The 18,208-nt window shown below is 47.1% G+C and overlaps 2 protein-coding genes across 2 annotated transcripts in view; one reads left to right on the top strand and one right to left on the bottom strand.

The window, feature by feature from the left end:
• Positions 1-10,952, bottom strand: part of ANKRD27 (ankyrin repeat domain 27) — a 43,294-nt gene extending 32,342 nt beyond the window's left edge. The window contains 3 exon segments of the mRNA XM_044269712.1: positions 57-167; positions 5,247-5,446; positions 10,842-10,952. Coding sequence (XP_044125647.1) covers positions 57-167; positions 5,247-5,348 — 213 coding nt within the window. The 5' untranslated portion in view covers positions 5,349-5,446; positions 10,842-10,952.
• A 685-nt stretch (positions 10,953-11,637) lies between these two features.
• On the top strand, positions 11,638-12,749 carry LOC122921106 (regulator of G protein signaling 9 binding protein). The gene has a single exon (XM_044271058.1). It carries the CDS (start codon positions 12,004-12,006, stop codon positions 12,715-12,717), a length of 714 nt encoding a protein of 237 aa, XP_044126993.1. The 5' UTR covers positions 11,638-12,003; the 3' UTR covers positions 12,718-12,749.
• The last annotated feature ends 5,459 nt before the right edge of the window (positions 12,750-18,208 follow it).

Consider the following 18,208-nt stretch of genomic DNA (forward strand, 5'->3'; position numbering starts at 1 on the left):
TGTATGTGTGACCACTGCACCGCGATTCTGGGAAAACCCCCTTAAAATATCCCTACCTTTCCATTTTCTGTCAGAAACCCCCCTTCACTGGGTTTGAGAAGATAGGACTCCAGGAGACAGGTGGAGAATAAGCTGCTGGTGAAACTTCCTTTACACGGAACCAGAACCTTTAGGCACAGGGGGGGGGGGGAAAGAAGATATTTAATTAAACTGTCAGTTATATTACCTTAAGTAACGTTATAATGTTAGGGTCATCAGTCTATGATCAGTGGGGGTCCAACCTCTGACAACCTCACCCATCCTAAGAGGAGCTGAAGCACTTTGTCATTGAAGTAAATGGGGCTGACTATTGTATAAGGAGGGTACGGCAGAGGAAAAGAGCGCGGGTACGGCAGAGGAAAAGAGCGCGGGTACGGCAGAGGAAAAGAGCGCGGGTACGGCAGAGGAAAAGAGCGCGGGTACGGCAGAGGAAAAGAGCGCGGGTACGGCAGAGGAAAAGAGCGCGGGTACGGCAGAGGAAAAGAGCGCGGGTACGGCAGAGGAAAAGAGCGCGGGTACGGCAGAGGAAAAGAGCGCGGGTACGGCAGAGGAAAAGAGCGCGGGTACGGCAGAGGAAAAGAGCGCGGGTACGGCAGAGGAAAAGAGCGCGGGTACGGCAGAGGAAAAGAGCGCGGGTACGGCAGAGGAAAAGAGCGCGGGTACGGCAGAGGAAAAGAGCGCGGGTACGGCAGAGGAAAAGAGCGCGGGTACGGCAGAGGAAAAGAGCGCGGGTACGGCAGAGGAAAAGAGCGCGGGTACGGCAGAGGAAAAGAGCGCGGGTACGGCAGAGGAAAAGAGCGCGGGTACGGCAGAGGAAAAGAGCGCGGGTACGGCAGAGGAAAAGAGCGCGGGTACGGCAGAGGAAAAGAGCGCGGGTACGGCAGAGGAAAAGAGCGCGGGTACGGCAGAGGAAAAGAGCGCGGGTACGGCAGAGGAAAAGAGCGCGGGTACGGCAGAGGAAAAGAGCGCGGGTACGGCAGAGGAAAAGAGCGCGGGTACGGCAGAGGAAAAGAGCGCGGGTACGGCAGAGGAAAAGAGCGCGGGTACGGCAGAGGAAAAGAGCGCGGGTACGGCAGAGGAAAGAGCGCGGGTACGGCAGAGGAAAAGAGCGCGGGTACGGCGGGGGGTACAAGAGGAGAAGAGCGGGGGTACAAGAGGAGAAGAGCGCGGGTACAAGAGGAGAAGAGCGCGGGTACGGCGGGGGGTACAAGAGGAGAAGAGCGCAGGTACGGCGGGGGGTACAAGAGGAGAAGAGCGCAGGTACGGCGGGGGGTACAAGAGGAGAAGAGCGCGGGTACAGAGGGGGGTACAAGAGGAGAAGAGTGCAGGTACAAGAGGAAAAGGCAGAGGTGACGGTACAGAGGAGGAAGGTTGGATGTAGAAATTAAAGGGATTCTGTCAGCTAGTTTGAGCCTATAGAGCTGCGGACATGCGCAGTTAGATCGCCACTAGCACGTCCACAATATACATTCCCCATAGCTCTGAGTGCTTTTATTCAGTCAAAAAAATGATGTTTATATATATGCAAATTAGGCAAGTAAGGAGCCCAAGGGGCTGTTACCAACTTTTCAGGAGCTTAGCACCGCCCGCATCCTCCGAATCTCCTCCTGTGCAAGCGCCGTAATCTCGCACATGCCAGCTAGCGCATGCGCAGGTCATTCCCTGAGGCTGATGCCAGCACAGGGAAGGAACATGCCAGCACTCGCATGCGCCAGATTACAGCGCTTCAAATCTGACGTCGGGGGAGCAAGGAGGAGATTCGGAGGATGCGGGCGGTGCTGGGCTCCTTCACAGTGAGCGTGGCTGGGCCCCTGAAACGGTGGTAACAGCCCCTTCGGCTCCTTACTTGCCTCGTTTGCATATATAAAATCATTTTTTGACTGAATAAAAGCACCCAGAGCTATGGGGAATGTATATTGCGGACGTGCTAGCGGCGATCTAGCTGCGCATGTCCGCAGCTCTATAGGCTCAAACTTAGCTGACAGAATCCCTTTAAAGATTTTATTGAAGAGACGAGGCCTACAAGATGTGCTGCTCTATATTTGGAGACAAATCTGATTTACATGACAATCTTAATAAGGGCTTTAGGAAACAGATTTCTGGCTAATTCTTAGCATTTGGCGGCAGCGCAGCATGTCATTTCCTGCAGGGAGAAAACACAGATAATACGGCCCCCCGGCCGCCCTTATAATAATCATAAATGGTATAAAGACGCAGAACACTCAGATTTAGTCTCCTCGGAGCGTAATACGGCAGGCAATCCAGTCCTTTCATGCCCCTCAGCTCGCTGTCTATAGACGGCTACGTGGACATCTTCCTAGGACATGGGTCACATGACTCCTTCAGGACTCCGAATTATTGCCATCGTTCTAAACACATTTCACGCAGCTGAATTTTCTCAAATACAACCACGGGGGAGTCGGCGGCGGCAGGGCCCGGCACTTACACAAACACTAGGTATATTTCGCACCACAAATAATTAGACGGTGGATTCAGACATTATCTACAGTTATCAAGAGGGGATGAAGACGTCCCATATGATCCTCCTGAGGGGAGGTCATGATCGCACTCCTTAAGAACAGAGGAGCCTTCAGTCTTCATCTACATGCCTGACCGGTCACAGGATTAACCACAAGACCGAGCTGGCACTGCCCACCAAAGGATGCCGCAAGTCATTCTCTCACTGACTATGGGGGCATGTAATGGAAAGAGCAAACATCCCTGGGAAAGTCATTGAGATGCATTTATCATTTGTATCACAGTAAATCTCACAAAAAACTACAATTTTACACACATTTCTGAAATAAACAACTTACCAGTTACATCCTGCATTATACTCCAGAGCTGCATGCACTATACTGCTGGTGCAGTCACTGTGTACATACATTACTTATCCTGTACTGATCCTGAGTTACATCCTGTATTATACTCCAGAGCTGCACTCACTATTCTGCTGGTGCAGTCACTGTGCACATACATTACATTACTTATCCTGTACTGATCCTGAGTTACATCCTGTATTATACTCCAGAGCTGCACTCACTATTCTGCTGGTGCAGTCACTGTGTACATACATTACTTATCCTGTACTGATCCTGAGTTACATCCTGTATTATACTCCAGAGCTGCACTCACTATTCTGCTGGTGGAGTCACTGTGTACATACATTACTTATCCTGTACTGATCCTCAGTTACATCCTGTATTATACTCCAGAGCTGCACTCACTATTCTGCTGGTGGAGTCACTGTGTACATACATTACTTATTCTGTACTGATCCTGAGTTACATCCTGTATTATACTCCAGAGCTGCACTCACTATTCTGCTGGTGGAGTCACTGTGTACATACATTACTTATCCTGTACTGATCCTCAGTTACATCCTGTATTATACTCCAGAGCTGCACTCACTATTCTGCTGGTGCAGTCACTGTGTACATACATTACTTATCCTGTACTGATCCTGAGTTACATCCTGTATTATACTCCAGAGCTGCGCTCACTATTCTGCTGGTGGAGTCACTGTGTACATACATTACTTATCCTGTACTGATCCTGAGTTACATCCTGTATTATACTTCAGAGCTGCGCTCACTATTCTGCTGGTGGAGTCACTGTGTACATACATTACTTATCCTGTACTGCTCTCAGACCCCCCCTATTGCAATGGTTGAGGTTCTGTGTGAACATGTGGCTAAACTTCCAGTCTGAGCTATACCTCTTTAGATAACAAGCCTTAATTTCCCCTCCGCAGAACATTAATGTCTGTGAAACCCTAAATTCAGGTACATGTTTCATTGTCTAGGTGGCGCTTGGACCTAAACGAGGCAAGATAAAGAATACAGAGGGCGCCACCTAGAGGAAAAAGTGACCAGAAGTTTGACGGTAGCAGGAAGAAGACCTCTGATGATCCACAGAGAAGAGCACAAATGGCGTACAGAAGGTCAGCGCGCTGCTCCGGCACTCCCCGCTGCTACACTCTGCTGTATATTAACCCCTCCCGGCTCATTATTTCATTACGGTGCTTTTCCTTCCTGTGACTGAAAATGAAATATTATAACAGCCAGGAAATGATGCTCTCACGGCTCGCCCAGCTGTGCAGTTAAATGGAGCATGGAGGGGGGCAATCAATTAACTCAAAATTTAAAGGGCAACCATAACATAATTATATGGCAAGCAATTAATATTATTGAAGATGGATAAAAAGGAGTAGCAGGTGAAAAATGACAGGTCTGAATGGCAAAGATCAGGGGAAAATGTAGTCACTGCACTAGAAAAAAAATTCAGAAGACCATTCTACAATTTGCATGACAACGATGTGCTGCCAACACTGTAAAACAGCAATGAGATCACGTCCACAGCTGGAGAGACTCAATGGAGCGCTAATTTCACTCTGTGTGTTATTTGTGCAAGTATAGAATATAACTACAATAATACTGCTACTGTGTACTAGAATATAACTACTATAATGCTACCTCCTATGTACTAGAATATAACTACTATAATACTGCTCCTATGTACAAGAATATAACTACTATAATACTGCCTCCTATGTACAAGAATATAACTACTATAATACTGCTCCTATATACAAGAATATAACTGCTATAATACTGCTCCCTATGTACAAGAATATAACTGCTATAATACTGCCTCCTATGTACAAGTATATAACTACTATAATACTGCCTCCTATGTACAAGAATATAACTACTATAATACTGCCTCCTATGTACAAGAATATAACTACTATAATACTGCTCCCATGTACAAGAATATAACTACTATAATACTGCTCTATGTACAAGAATATAACTACTATAATACTGCTCCTATGTACAGGAATATAACTACTATAATACTGCTCCTATGTACAAGAATATAACTACTATAATACTGCTCCTATGTACAAGAATATAACTACTATAATACTGCTCCCATGTACAAGAATATAACTACTATAATACTGCTCCTATGTACAGGAATATAACTACTATAATACTGCCCCTGTATACAAGAATATAACTACTATAATACTGCTCCTATGTACAAGAATATAACTACTATAATACTTCCCCTATGTACTAGAATATGACTACTATAATACTGCCTCCTATGTACATGAATATAACTGCTATAATACTGCTTCTAGTAAGTGGCCAATACTGATACCCAGTAATACTCTGTGCCGCCCCAGTTGTACTCACAATGCCGTGGACCTCTGCAGCTTTGTTGATCAGGTCGGGCCTCTGTTTCTGGATAGTCAGGTAGAAATCGTTGTTCTGGATGTCCTCATCATATAAAGCCATAAGGACTGTCAGTTCTTGGAGCTGCCGGACAGCAGATAAGGGATCTCGGTCATGTCTGCTCCCCCATATCTTCTTAATTACACGGGGGTATAACGCTCCTGGGAAGACAGGGATAAAGAAGACCGTCAGGGATTTGTGCATAGTGCGGCAGGTGACCCCCTATATACCAGCATGAGGGGTCCTGACAGCTGTCGGCAGCGATCTGAATTATAAGAGATTATGCCGCTACCAAGAGGCGAATGAGATCTACTGATCCCTCAGCCCGGCCGCAGGGGATCGATTCTACTTACTAAAGGGCCTGCCGTGGCCGCCACCACCCAGGCCACGCCTCCCCACCAGGTGGCCAAAGGGCACTTTGCCCACACCAGGCCTACCACAGCCAGGGCTGCAAGTGGAAAAACGATGGGCGCTATGGTAAAACACACTGCCCCTATGTACCGCCAACAGGCAATCCACCCCCACCGTGCCCCTAAAGCCATACGATATAGCCAGGAATGCAAGTGGGCCCTATAACATATGGTAAAAAACGCCACCCCTACCATGCCCACACTGGGTTACGATGCCCCCCCACCATGCAATGTAAGCACTACATCTCCCACAATGCCCTTCAGCTTTGACCCAGCGCTACATAGAAACAGATCAATGCATGATATTCCGCCTTACAATGAATGATATAGGTGAACGCCCCGACTCCTCTGCCCCACATTCATGACTCTTTAATGGAGTGCTTGCTCTGCAGAACACCGCCTCATTACCCGCACCACCCCGAGTTTATTTGGCACCCCTCCCTCCTTGCACTGCTGGAACTTTGCCTGCACTTAAGACTAAACGACGGTTAGTGATTTACGTATTGGACTGATCATTGATTTTTCTTGTGTTTGCAAAGAGACTTCTGTAAAAGAAAAAAACACTGCGCAAGAAAGGTCTGCAACTTAAAGCTTAAAGGGGCACTCCTGCCCGGACAGGATCACTGTAAATTAGGGCACAGCTGCACCCACCTAGTCAACCCCTGAAGTGCCCCATCCACTCTTCCAGTGTATAATGGGATTCTGCTCTGCGCTGCTGAGTGGGCTCCTAGGGGGAGGAGCATACAGGGCAAGTTATTTTCCAGTGCTCTGATTGGTCTGTAAAATGTGAATTTAAGGCAAATTAAAGTTTAAGGACCTGGGGTCCCAGTTTATGAGATCCTCGGGGTCATTTCCTTCTCTGTACTTGTTAAATGTCTGCCTTATGGGGGAAACACATCAAGGTAATACAAGGGCAGGGCGGTTATCCCATATTATTGGTGGGGTGTACCAGTAGGCGTGCTCGGGGGGGGGGGGGGGGGGGGTCACATCTTGCTAGGATGTGCCACCTATGTCAGATAGGTGTGGGTCCCACCTATCTCCAATATGTGCCCATATCATGCATGCGGGGGCACCCTCACTTCACCACTATGGGAGCTCCAAAAATAGCCGAGTCCTGGCTTGGCCATTTCCGGCAGTCCCATAGCGGTGCGCTGTCCAGGGACTTCCAAAAAGAACTGAGCATGCTATTTTTGGAACTACCAAAGTGATAAATGGAGAGAATGCCGCGCATGTGCTCTCCTTCACGTTGGGCCCCCATTGTGAAAATAATAGCAAGTCCCAGAGGTGAGACCCGCACCTATCTGACATTCGTGGCATCTCCTAGAGATATCCTGAGATGGGAGTACCCCCTTTAACTCCCAGAGAAGTAAACAGAGAGAGGGAGCCACCTCTCCATTTAGGGGGTTCAGGGGGCCCCCGTATTGGTGGGACCTACATGTATCAGGTACTTATGTTACATGCTAAAAGGTCTTTGATGGGGATATCCCTTTCCCAACATCTGAGCTCCAAAATTGGGGGGCTTTTGCAAGCCCCGTCCCATTCTGCCCAGGTGCATACCCCAAAAATGCAAAATGTGCATCAACACCGCCCCTTCACAAGGTCCCGCTGGGAGACGGATGGCAGGCAGGTGCACACAGCCGTACGCCAGGCTAGACTGGCATCTGATGAAGGGAAATCTTCTGTAATGATGCAAAAATAAAACTGGGGGCGATTCCCTTCCGTTTGCGGCGGAGCAGATGGCCGGGGGGAGAAGGTTGTTTGGTTGATCGGCCTTTTGTTTTTGGGCGAAGAGATTACAGATGACAAATAACTAGCTGTAAGCCTCTTACCGCCGGCACGAGCGCAGCTGTCACAAAGAATGGGGACAAATTCTAGCCGCTGACGCCATGACCCCAATTAAAACCGGCCCATGATGCACCCTGATTATTTTTTTAGAAATTAACAGTCACTCAGTCTCTACGGTTGGGCAGCCGCAGGAAGCGAAGGGTTAACCGTCACAGTCATTTAGAGAGATGGAAGGAAGAAAAGCTTCTTCCGTTAACCTCCGGCGGCGGCCATCGCTCTCATCGCAGATTTTTATTTATTTATTTTTCATGTTTTAATTATAAGAACAAAAACACCTACACAAAATTTCAAAAATAATATATATATATTTTTTTTTTAATTTTTTTATTTATTATTTTTTTAACAACTGCGGGTACCCGACCCACCCGCAGCCCATGGAGAGAGAGCGGTGAAGGAACAAAAAATAAATAAATATTTATTCAATAATTTCGCTTTCTTCTCCCCTTTAAAAATTCTTAAACCATTGATTCCATATTTGATAAAAAAACAATCCTTTCTCCCCCAATTATCATAAACTATCCTTTCTATTTTTAACATGTTATCTCCTCGCATATTTAATAATTCCACTATTTTCTGGGGGGGGGGGGGAGCAATGAAGATTATTTAAAGTTTCAGTTAAAATACGCATTCTCCTCGGAGGTATTAAACCCATTTTCCAAACGATTCAGAGACTCATTGAAAAAGCGGACAGGAATGAACGGCTTCCAACATGCTGGGAGTTGTAGTTTTAACTTACAGCAGGGGGGCCGCACAAGATTTAAACCAGTCCTCGACCCCCACATGAACGGAGTGTTGGTCCAGCATGCACACTGCGGCACCATTCATGCCTATGGCTTCTCTTCTGCAGTCCCATAGAGATGACTGCTGCTCCTTTCATACTGGGGGCCACAGGACCAGCAGGAGATGACTGCTGCTCCTTTCATACTGGGGGCCACAGGAACCCCTCCTTCTAGTAATCAGTGGGGGTCCCTGGGGTCAGAAGCTGCACCAAAGGAGGACTAGGGGCCAAGACAGGATCTCATGGCAGTAGTCGACGACTACCGCTAGACACTGATGTACAGTCCGAGGAGACGCTCTGCGCCTCGGAGAGGAGACGCCCTGGCAGCGCGAGGAGGATGACCCATTAAAGGCTGCACTTTAGCTGCGCTCCCCTTGGCACAGCACAAACAAGGGATAAATTATTCACACCCTGAACTCCCAGAATCCCCTGCACCGCGGCAGAGCTGACCCATTTGACAAAAGGAATAAAAAATAAAAAAAAACAGAATATTTTACGCCTCAATAGAACGGTTCATAAAATCAAGGATGAGACTCTGCGATGACAAAGAGCCACCCCAGGGGGCATCGTATACCGCCGTCACTTCAAGCGCTTCATCATACAGAACTTCCTAATTCAGGAATAAAATGCCAGAATGGCAGTGTAGACTGACACATGGATAACAGGGAGCCTAGCAGTAGACAAACCATATGCCATGGAGGGCCTGTAAGAAGCTAAGTGAGGATAACTATGGGTACTGTAATGGCCGCCATGAGGGGGCGTCACCCAGAAGGATAGCCAGCAGTGCTGAAGACGGAGGGGCGGGTGTCGCTCTGATGTACTGCAGGGCACTACACAACACAAACTGTATGGTGCCACATGCAGCTACAGAGGCACAAAATAATGAGGTAGAGTCTGGTATGAATGACACACTGTACGGCACTATTTACATAGGCACCACATGTCCAACACTAACCGCATGGCACATTTTTATAAGAGCACTGTATGGCACTAATGAGACTCTACGTGGCTACAGTATGGCACAATAGTACACTATCATATGGGCACTGTATGGCCCTCTATTACATCATACATGGGCAGTGTGTGGCACTATATTACCCTATATATGGGCACTGTATGGCCCTCTATTACATCATACGTGGGCAGTGTGTGACAATATATTACCCTATCTATATGGGCACTGTATGGCCTTATATTACACTATACATGGGCAGCGTGTGGCACTCCGATAGAGATTATATATATATATATATATATATATATATATATATATATAGTCCAGGGGTGGATTGGCCATAGACCTTACAGGAAAATTTCCCGGTGGCCCGATGCCCAGGGGGCCGCCTGAGCCCTCCTCATGGCCGGCCAGTGTTCTGTGAAGGACTCTGTTGGGCGGTATAATGTGCCACAATACGGTATAGCTGGCCCTATCTTCCATCAATTTGGACCCAAAAACAAAACGGGGCCACATTTAGTATTTTTTCCAGGGCCACTTTAAGTTTCCAGTCCGCCCCTGTCTAAAGCCTCCTTCACACGTCCGCGTCTGTGCTCAAATCCGTGAGCAGGTGGTCAGTGATGCATCCGTGAAGGATCCGTGTGTCTGTTTTTTGCTGTCTGTGTTTCACTGACCCTGCGCAGCTGAGAAATAATTTTCAAAGCATCTCTTCTTAATGATCCGTGGTTTTCACAGACCCCATAGACTATCATGGACGTGATGGATCCGTGAATAGAGCGTGCAGCGGTGCTGACAACACTGACCCACGGACCGTGCTAAAACTGTCTGAATCCGTGTGCTGTCCGTGAAACACTGACGTGTGAAGAAATGTCGCTCCTGTGGCATCATGCACACAGCAGGTAGCGGATTACATGAAGACAGTGAGGGGCGGGAGGGGGGGGGGGGACGCGGGGGACTCACATGTGATCAGCTGGTGAGACAGGGAATTCCCTCTTGGCAAAGTCTTGGAATTGAGAAATCTCCAGCGTGAGCTGCCAACGAATCCGAGGACGACGTCTTCTGCCAGAACCACTAATAACGACAGCTCCGCCGCGTGCGAGGGACCACCACCCTGAACCCCAATCTCACATTCACAGGGAGCTGTGTGCTGGGGCCCTCAACGTTCATACAGGCACCGCAGCCCCTTCTCTGACCATTAGGCTTGGCAGCCATGTTTAATTTAAAGGGGAACTCCACCAGGGGGTAAAAAGTATTCTTTCAACTTTAACATGGACAGAAAAAGTTTAAAAAATAAAAATAAAACTGCAACACAAAAATGACAGGACAGTGGCTTCATGTGACCAGGTGTCCACATAGTCCTGACCTGGCACCCAGTGACTGAGAGTAGTCACCTCATGCCCTGTCATCAGGAGCTTCAGAGTCGTGGCCCCTTCCCAGACCCAGAGTGGGGCCCTGTGACCGTCCTTGCACCCTGTCACACAGGGGAGGGGGGTCCTTAAAGTGAACAGGTCCCAGGGAGAGTAGAAACCCCCCTCACCTACAGACGGAATGAAAGTTCCAGTACTCACTCAGCGGGGGAACATGCCGCTACCCACTCCTCCTCCGCAGCAGCAGCCGCTCTCCTTTACCCCACTTCTCTGGAGCACAGAGCAGAGCTTGACGATCAACACTGAAGGCAGCCAATCAACACTCGCCTCACTGTGACTGACGCGCCTTCTAGCTAATCCTAAGGAGACAGGGGCGGGACTTTCAAAGGTCGGCGCTCTAGTGGGCGACGAGGCGGAAACGTCACTGACACGCAAATGCCGGCGGCCATCTTTGATTCTGGAAAACTGAATCCTGCATGTTGACTGAAAAGAGATGAAAGTCAAGTATTTTCCTCAGCACCTCTATCATAGCACCAATTAGACGCAACATGCATTTAAAATGAAATACACAAATTGTACCTGGTAGTGCGTAAGTCTGTGCAACGCAAGTGGGGGGGGGGGGGGGGGGGGTTTGGGGGATTATTTTTAAAGGCAAATTGAGGAAAGTGAAATTTAAGGCATTTTTATGTGAAGAGTCCTATATTATCCATACACAAAGCCTACACAATGTCTTTAGCATTTAAAGTCAAACGTTGATTAAGCACCTCTTTGCCCTTAGCAAAGATGGTGGCTGCAGAGTAACATTGGGTCACATGTCACCCCTCCCTTCGATGTGTTGACCTCACGTGACTCCTGCAGGTGGTGGCTATTCCAGGCTTTGCAGAGCTAAGAGCAGGATGCATGGACAGCTCCCTGCTGAGTACCAGGAGGCTGCTGCCAGGGACTCTGGATTTTTATGGAGCTGGATACAGGAATGAAGACCTGAGGATGGAATACATCCGATGGATACTGGACATATTTGTAGACTCATACTAAATTAAAACTCCAGAGGAACCTATAGAGATTTGGTAATTTGATTTCTAGAGCCATGAAACTCTGAGAGACCTGAACTTTCATCTGGAGACCTTCATTTTCTTCTTCTGCATAACTTTAAAAAATGTATCTTCTCCAGAGTTTGACTTCCAGATAATGCATGGTTTGCACAGACTGCTGCATTCTTCCAGTGCCAAGAGATGCAAAACTTCTTGAGTTTTCCAAGGACATTCCTATAAGGATGTTCTTGGTGGAGTCCTGTCCCATTGGTATTCTTTGAGGATTCCACCATTCTCCTTATCGGTTGGGGTTGCAAGGTTCCTTAGAGGAGATGTTGAAGGAAGAGTGTAAGGCATTACTAGATGCCCTGAATAGGGTGACGGCATGCTACAGGCACCTGGTGCTCACCATAGGTGGCACTGCCGACTCCCAGAACCTTCGGGAGGAGTTGAAGAAGACTCGACAGAAAGCCCAGGAGTTAGCGGTGGCCAACAGGAACAAGTTGACCAGCACTCTCAAGGACAACAGTCTCAGCAAAGAAGACAAGGTTGAGTTTGAGAGGCTATGGGTCATATTCTCCACCTGTATGGACCTCCTCGAGACGGACATGAGAAGAGCCCTGGAGCTTGGTCAAGAGTTCCCATTAAATATACCCAAAAAGCACATCATACAGACTGGCATGAGCGGCGGTACCTCAGGGGTGGCAGCGAGGGCCATGAGCGTTCAGAACATGAAATACGACGGCGAGCACAACATAGATGTCATGGACCTCAAGGACCTGGAGAATGAGATCAAACAAGTCGACGAGATGATGCACGAGATGGAAATGAAAGTCGGCGTTCCTCAGTGGACTGTGGAAGCCAAGCAGAACCCAGGGGCAGAACTCAAGTGTGCCACCAGTGGAGGGGCATCGTCTCCTGGCACCATATCTGCAGAAGAGAACAAGGCTATTTGCGACCTGAGTAAACTTTTGGCTGGGGTGGTCTTCAGTGCCGTCCTTCTGATTGCTATCATACTGGCTGTTTGCGTGGTCAAACTTTCGTGAGCTCACATCTTCTCGCCCTGAAATAGATTTTTTTTTTTTCCTTGCACATGGCCAAACATTTGGTTTCTGCAGACCTGGCACCCAGCAGGAGGACCGGTCACGATGTAACATGACTGTATTTTGTGCATTGACCTATTCTGGAACCTGCTGCTGATGGACCCAACCTTTTAATCCAGATTTACCATCCCATCTGCCAAGCTCGCTGCTCTTCTGGAGGATCCCAGTTACCTTTCTCTGTAGCTTCTCCTTTCTGTGAAGATTAACCCTTTCCCTCCGTAACTTTCATGTTTTTACTTTAGGTCCTGCATGATTTGGGTTCAGAAGATTGCTTGATCGGTTCCCCCCCATGAAATGCCATCTTTTCTGTTTGCACTTGCACCGCTAGATCCTTAAATCCACAGTGTTAACCATTTCATTGCAAGGCGCATACTGACCCTGGCAGGCAGCTAAATGGTCTGCGCGCTGTAGAGAGCAAGCGCGTCTGCATGCCTGCTGTGTCTTTGTGCGTTGCCTTTCCAGGAGATTCCTTCTTCCCAGCCGTCGGCAGGATTTCCAGCTAGATGACTATATCTAACCTACGTACGAGGTGGAACCTTATCATAGCCTTGAGACTTGCAGTCTTCCTTATAACGCCAGCCTGGCACAGCTATACGCGGGGCTCGTTATATAAGAATGAGATCGCTTCCCAGAGACGCAAATGCTGGGTGATGGCAATCCTCAAGCAATACAATGGTAGAGGCATCACAAGCGACCTGGGAAATATTCCATAATTTACCGTCCTGGCGGGTAGTAGCAGTTTTATATCCTCACACCACCTAGATAGAACAGTAGTGTGATCGCAAAACTCCCCAAATTTTTTTTATTATTTACCGCTATGCCCCTTTAAATTTTAATGTTGCGACCTATGCCTGATGTGACCACATAGCACGCCATTATCGGCAGGTGATTTGGCGCCTGATGCTTTAGTGTTCAGAACTTCGTCGTTGGTTGTGACCGTATGTAACTCTAACGTAGGAGAGGGGATTTAGAAATGGGGCTCAATGGGCTGAGTGCAAGTAGATTTCTAAGTGAACCCCAAAGTATAATTTTGGATTCCTTGTCTGCAGTATGGTTAAAAGGGTTTTCCGAGACTTAAAGGGGTCCTCTCACTTCAGCAAATGGCATTTATCATGTAGAGAAAGTTTTTACAAGCCACTTACTAATGTATTGTGATTGTCCATATTGCCTCCTTTGCTGGCTTGATTCATTTTTCCATCCCATTATACACTGCTCGTTTCCATGGTTACGACCACCCTGCAATCCATCAGTGGTGGTCGTGCTTGCACACTAAAGGGAAAAAGCATCGGCCTTTCTGGTGACCGGGACCGTGGGAGCGCACATAGGCTGGTGCTTTTTCCTACCGAACCCGAGTTCTGGAAATGTGTTTTTTTACATTATAAATCAATTTCTGAAGTTACTATGAGAAGTCTCGCGAGACTTAGCGAAGTAATAACTTTGGCTCATTGGAGCCAATACATTCTAATACTATACGGAGAGCTCGCTCCGTACAGTATTGAAATGAAGTTTTAGGCAAATCGACTTCGGATGTTATATCCGAAGTCGATTCGCTCATCCCTACTCATCAGTATTAAATTCTCAGAAAACCCCTTTAACAGGGACTCTCTAGAAGTAGACAAACATGGCTGCATTCTTCCAAAATGAACGCCGCGCCTATCCATGGGTTGTGTCTGGTATTGCAGTTCAGCTCCATTGACGTGAATACGGCTGAGATGTAATACCGCAAAGAACCCGCCGACAGGTGTGGCGTTGTTTTTGGAAGAAAGCAGCCGTCTTTTTCTAATCCTGGAGCCTTTAGTCTAGTATTATTTCGGGTCCCCCTCATGATTCACAGGTTACGTTCAGCGGTACCAGTAGTAGATCACAAAACTATGGGTCAGATTGCCCTCCAAGGAAACTCCTGTGGGGGAGACAGCCCCCTAAAAGTTAGATGATGGCCGTTAGCAACCGCTAAGGCGCTCATGTTTCCCATGGTTGTGCCCACAGAGCACAGCACCTCTCTGCCCTATCCAATAATGGAGGTTCGGTGGAAGAAACTGTCTAACGTGTCTAGTGAGGACACCATTTTGATAATTCTCAGTATATCAGTAGGTTACAGCACTGGACTAGCTCAGTTATTTGGTCCATATATTCACGAACCCTTTAGAACCCGTTTTTCCCACCCTTGGTTTAATGGCAGCAGCCATTTTGTTTGTTGGAAAAGTGGACCAGTCTCATAGGACTATTGGGGTCATTTATCAAACTGGTGTAAAGTAGAACTGGCTTAGTTGCCCATAGCAACCAATCAGATTCCACCCTTTTTTTTTACAGCTCCTTTGGGAAATGAAAGGTGGAATCTGATTGGTTGCTATGGGCAACTAAGCCAGTTCTACTTTACACCATTTTGATAAATGACCTCATATGTCCTCGTCGCCCATAACAATCAGTCAAAGTTCACTTTCAGAGTTCATGGGAACGAGGCCTTACACAGGGCCCTGTTGGCGTCTGCCATGTTGTGCCTCTTTGTTATCACTGTTGCCAATGGGGCACATTTGTCAAAATGGTTTAAAAGGCAAAACTGCGTATCGCAACCAATCACAGTGCAGCTTCTATATTTCAAGAGCAGTCTACGCAATAAAAGCTGCTCTGTGATTGGTTGCTAAAGAGAACAAGGCAGTACACAGGGCCCTGCAGGCGTCTGCCATGTTGTGCCTCTTTGTTATGACTGGTACCTAAGGGGGAGGGGGGCATAGTTTGAAAAACTGTTGTTGCTCATAGCAACCACCAAATCATCATCACAACGTAGCTTTCATATTTCAAGAGCGCTATCAGAAAAGAGAGCTGCGCTGTGATTGGTTGCTATGGTCAACATAATAATCCAGAAGGCCTTGTGTATGGTGGGGCCCCGTAGATTAGAGTCTGTTTTGGGGTCCCATTGAAGGTCCGAAATTCGTCTTCCATTGTGTTTTATGTGACATAGTACCCAAACCCATTCAGTCACAGCCAGGGAAAATAATTATCTGTTCAAGATCTCTGCTTATTGTCGATGAATAGAAGCATTCATGTAATCAGTGTTTGTATCAATGCGCTTCCACCAGGGCATGCTCAGATGTAATGACTGTGCTGCGTTACAGCAAGCAGAGGTCTTGAAAAGAAATGAAACACAAAGTGCAATCGAAATATTCAGAAGGGCACCTGTCAGCAGGACCAACCCCATTAAAGCAGACGCATACTTGATTCTCCTCATTATAATTATTCCTGTCTTGGAAAAATAGTGACGGTTTTCCAGAGAAAAAAAAGACTTTCAATCTTTATGCAAATAAGCTCTTCAGTGCTGGCCCCACCCCCAGTGCACTGAAGCCCTCATTTGCATAACGAATAAAGGCCTTATTTTCTCAGGAACGCCGCCACCTATTTTCTCAAGACAGGCATTGTTTTAATTAGCAGGATCAACCCTGGTAGAAAGTATGCCTAGTTTAATGGCGTTGATCCTGCTGATGATTGCTTTTTAAAGGAATTGTCCATATGTCGTATTGGTGGAGTCACCACCGGTGGGTCCACCATTACTCTGCTTCCTTCTGAATGGTCCTGTCTTCCATTACCAGTCTCCTCTGTGCCATAACGCCATCAGACTAAGGCCTGATTCACACAGGATGTATCGTGGGGGGTGTTTCCCATACAGTACATGCACACTCGGCCGCTTCATGCTCAGGATTGATTCCCAGCTGTCGAACCCCCATAGATTGGCCTTTGGTGACACCTCCAAACAGTACTCCATAAATACGACCCACAATATTTGTAAAAAAGGTGTGAACCAGGCCTGAGGCTGACAACCAGGTCAATGCAAAATGTACAGGTTAATTGTAGTCGGAGACGGCGCGAATTACAGAGGTTTATATATACTGTATGTTCTGTATATCTCCTATAATATTCATAGCAATATAGGTGTATAATGTCTTGAGACTGAGCTGTAATGTCTTCTGTGCCATATAGACTCAGGTCTTAAAGGCTATGTTTATCTTCGGGGGAATTTTTTTTTTATGACTGCCTGATGGAACAGAGTGAAAATACAGAGCCTGCTACTAGAAAATCTCAAGGCTGTACAGAGAAAGGGGCTCAACATTTTTAATAAAGACCAATTGAAAAAAAGATTTTTAACTCAAAATGAATACAATGTAATAAAAAATAATAATAATTGCCCCAAAAGGTGTATACAGCCTTTGAAGGGGTTGTCCAGTTTAGTTATCCTATTTTAGGTAATAGAAGTTGGGTCTTCTGTCGGGAGAACGGGTACAAAGAGAGTCTCTTGCTCTGTCCTGCATTACCCATTGGTGTAAATCAGGAATGCCCAACCTGCGGCCCTCCAGTTGTTGCAAAACTACAACTCCCAGCATGCCCGGACAGCCTACAGCAGGGCCTGGAGGGAGTTGTAGTTTAACAACAGCTAGAGGGCCGCAGGTTGATCATCCCTGGTTTGAATGGACAGAGTGTAATGCTAAACTTCCCCTGTGGTGGCGCTGTATAAAAACTAAACATTTACTAACAGGTTGCCCCACAGATTACAGCCGATCGCCGGGGGTCTTAGTGAGGGGACACTTTGTGATCAGCTCAATGGTGTACGTTTTATACATAATCCTACTGTGTATAGGTCAGCTGGAGGGGCACAGATTTGTTTGCATACCCGGGGGTCCCCTGATCCCCATCCCACTTGGGTGCGGTGGCCAAAACTACGCAAATAGCCAGGGGGGCTTTGCTACACCATAAGGAGCTTTCAGAAACCATGTAGCACAGCCTTCCCATCTGCTTCCATAGTCCTGACCACTTGGTGTGGAATCCACGAGGTCGGGCGCCCCTTTAAAGAAGACATGCCACCATGATTATCTGAAGGTGTCATTCAATAAAAATTGAGGGGAGGGGGATACAATGTATACATGTCAAATCGCCCGTAGAAAATGCGTCATATGTAAATTAGTTTACAAGACCCCGCCCACTTTTGAAATGATTGACATTCTATGGTTTCATACGACACCAAAAAAGTATTACGGTAATAACCTGTCAAAGTGAATGGGGCTGAGCTGTAATACCGCACACATGAGCGGCACTGTTTTTTTTTTTTTTTTCTGACCCATCAATAGCCAATCAATAACTCGCATGGTACCGCCCTCTGTTGTCACACTGAAATAATTTGCATACGAACGTTCCCTTTAAAGACATGGGGCGGCTAAGAATGACCGCACCCAGTATTATAACCCCCCTCCTTTTGCATGCTGAGAGGACGCCCCCACATTGTCTTTTACCATGAGAGGTCACTTTAAGATTTCGACAGGCAGAAAAAAAAAAAAAGTTTAGCGATGAATAATTTATACCGCGCTGCTTAATTATTAAAACTCATATTCTTCTCCTCTATGTCATCTGTGGCGGCGGAGGATACGGCAATCCTGGCGTTCTCCATGTG

The sequence above is a fragment of the Bufo gargarizans genome, chromosome 10 (assembly GCF_014858855.1).
Source record: "Bufo gargarizans isolate SCDJY-AF-19 chromosome 10, ASM1485885v1, whole genome shotgun sequence".
Lineage (NCBI taxonomy): Eukaryota > Metazoa > Chordata > Amphibia > Anura > Bufonidae > Bufo > Bufo gargarizans.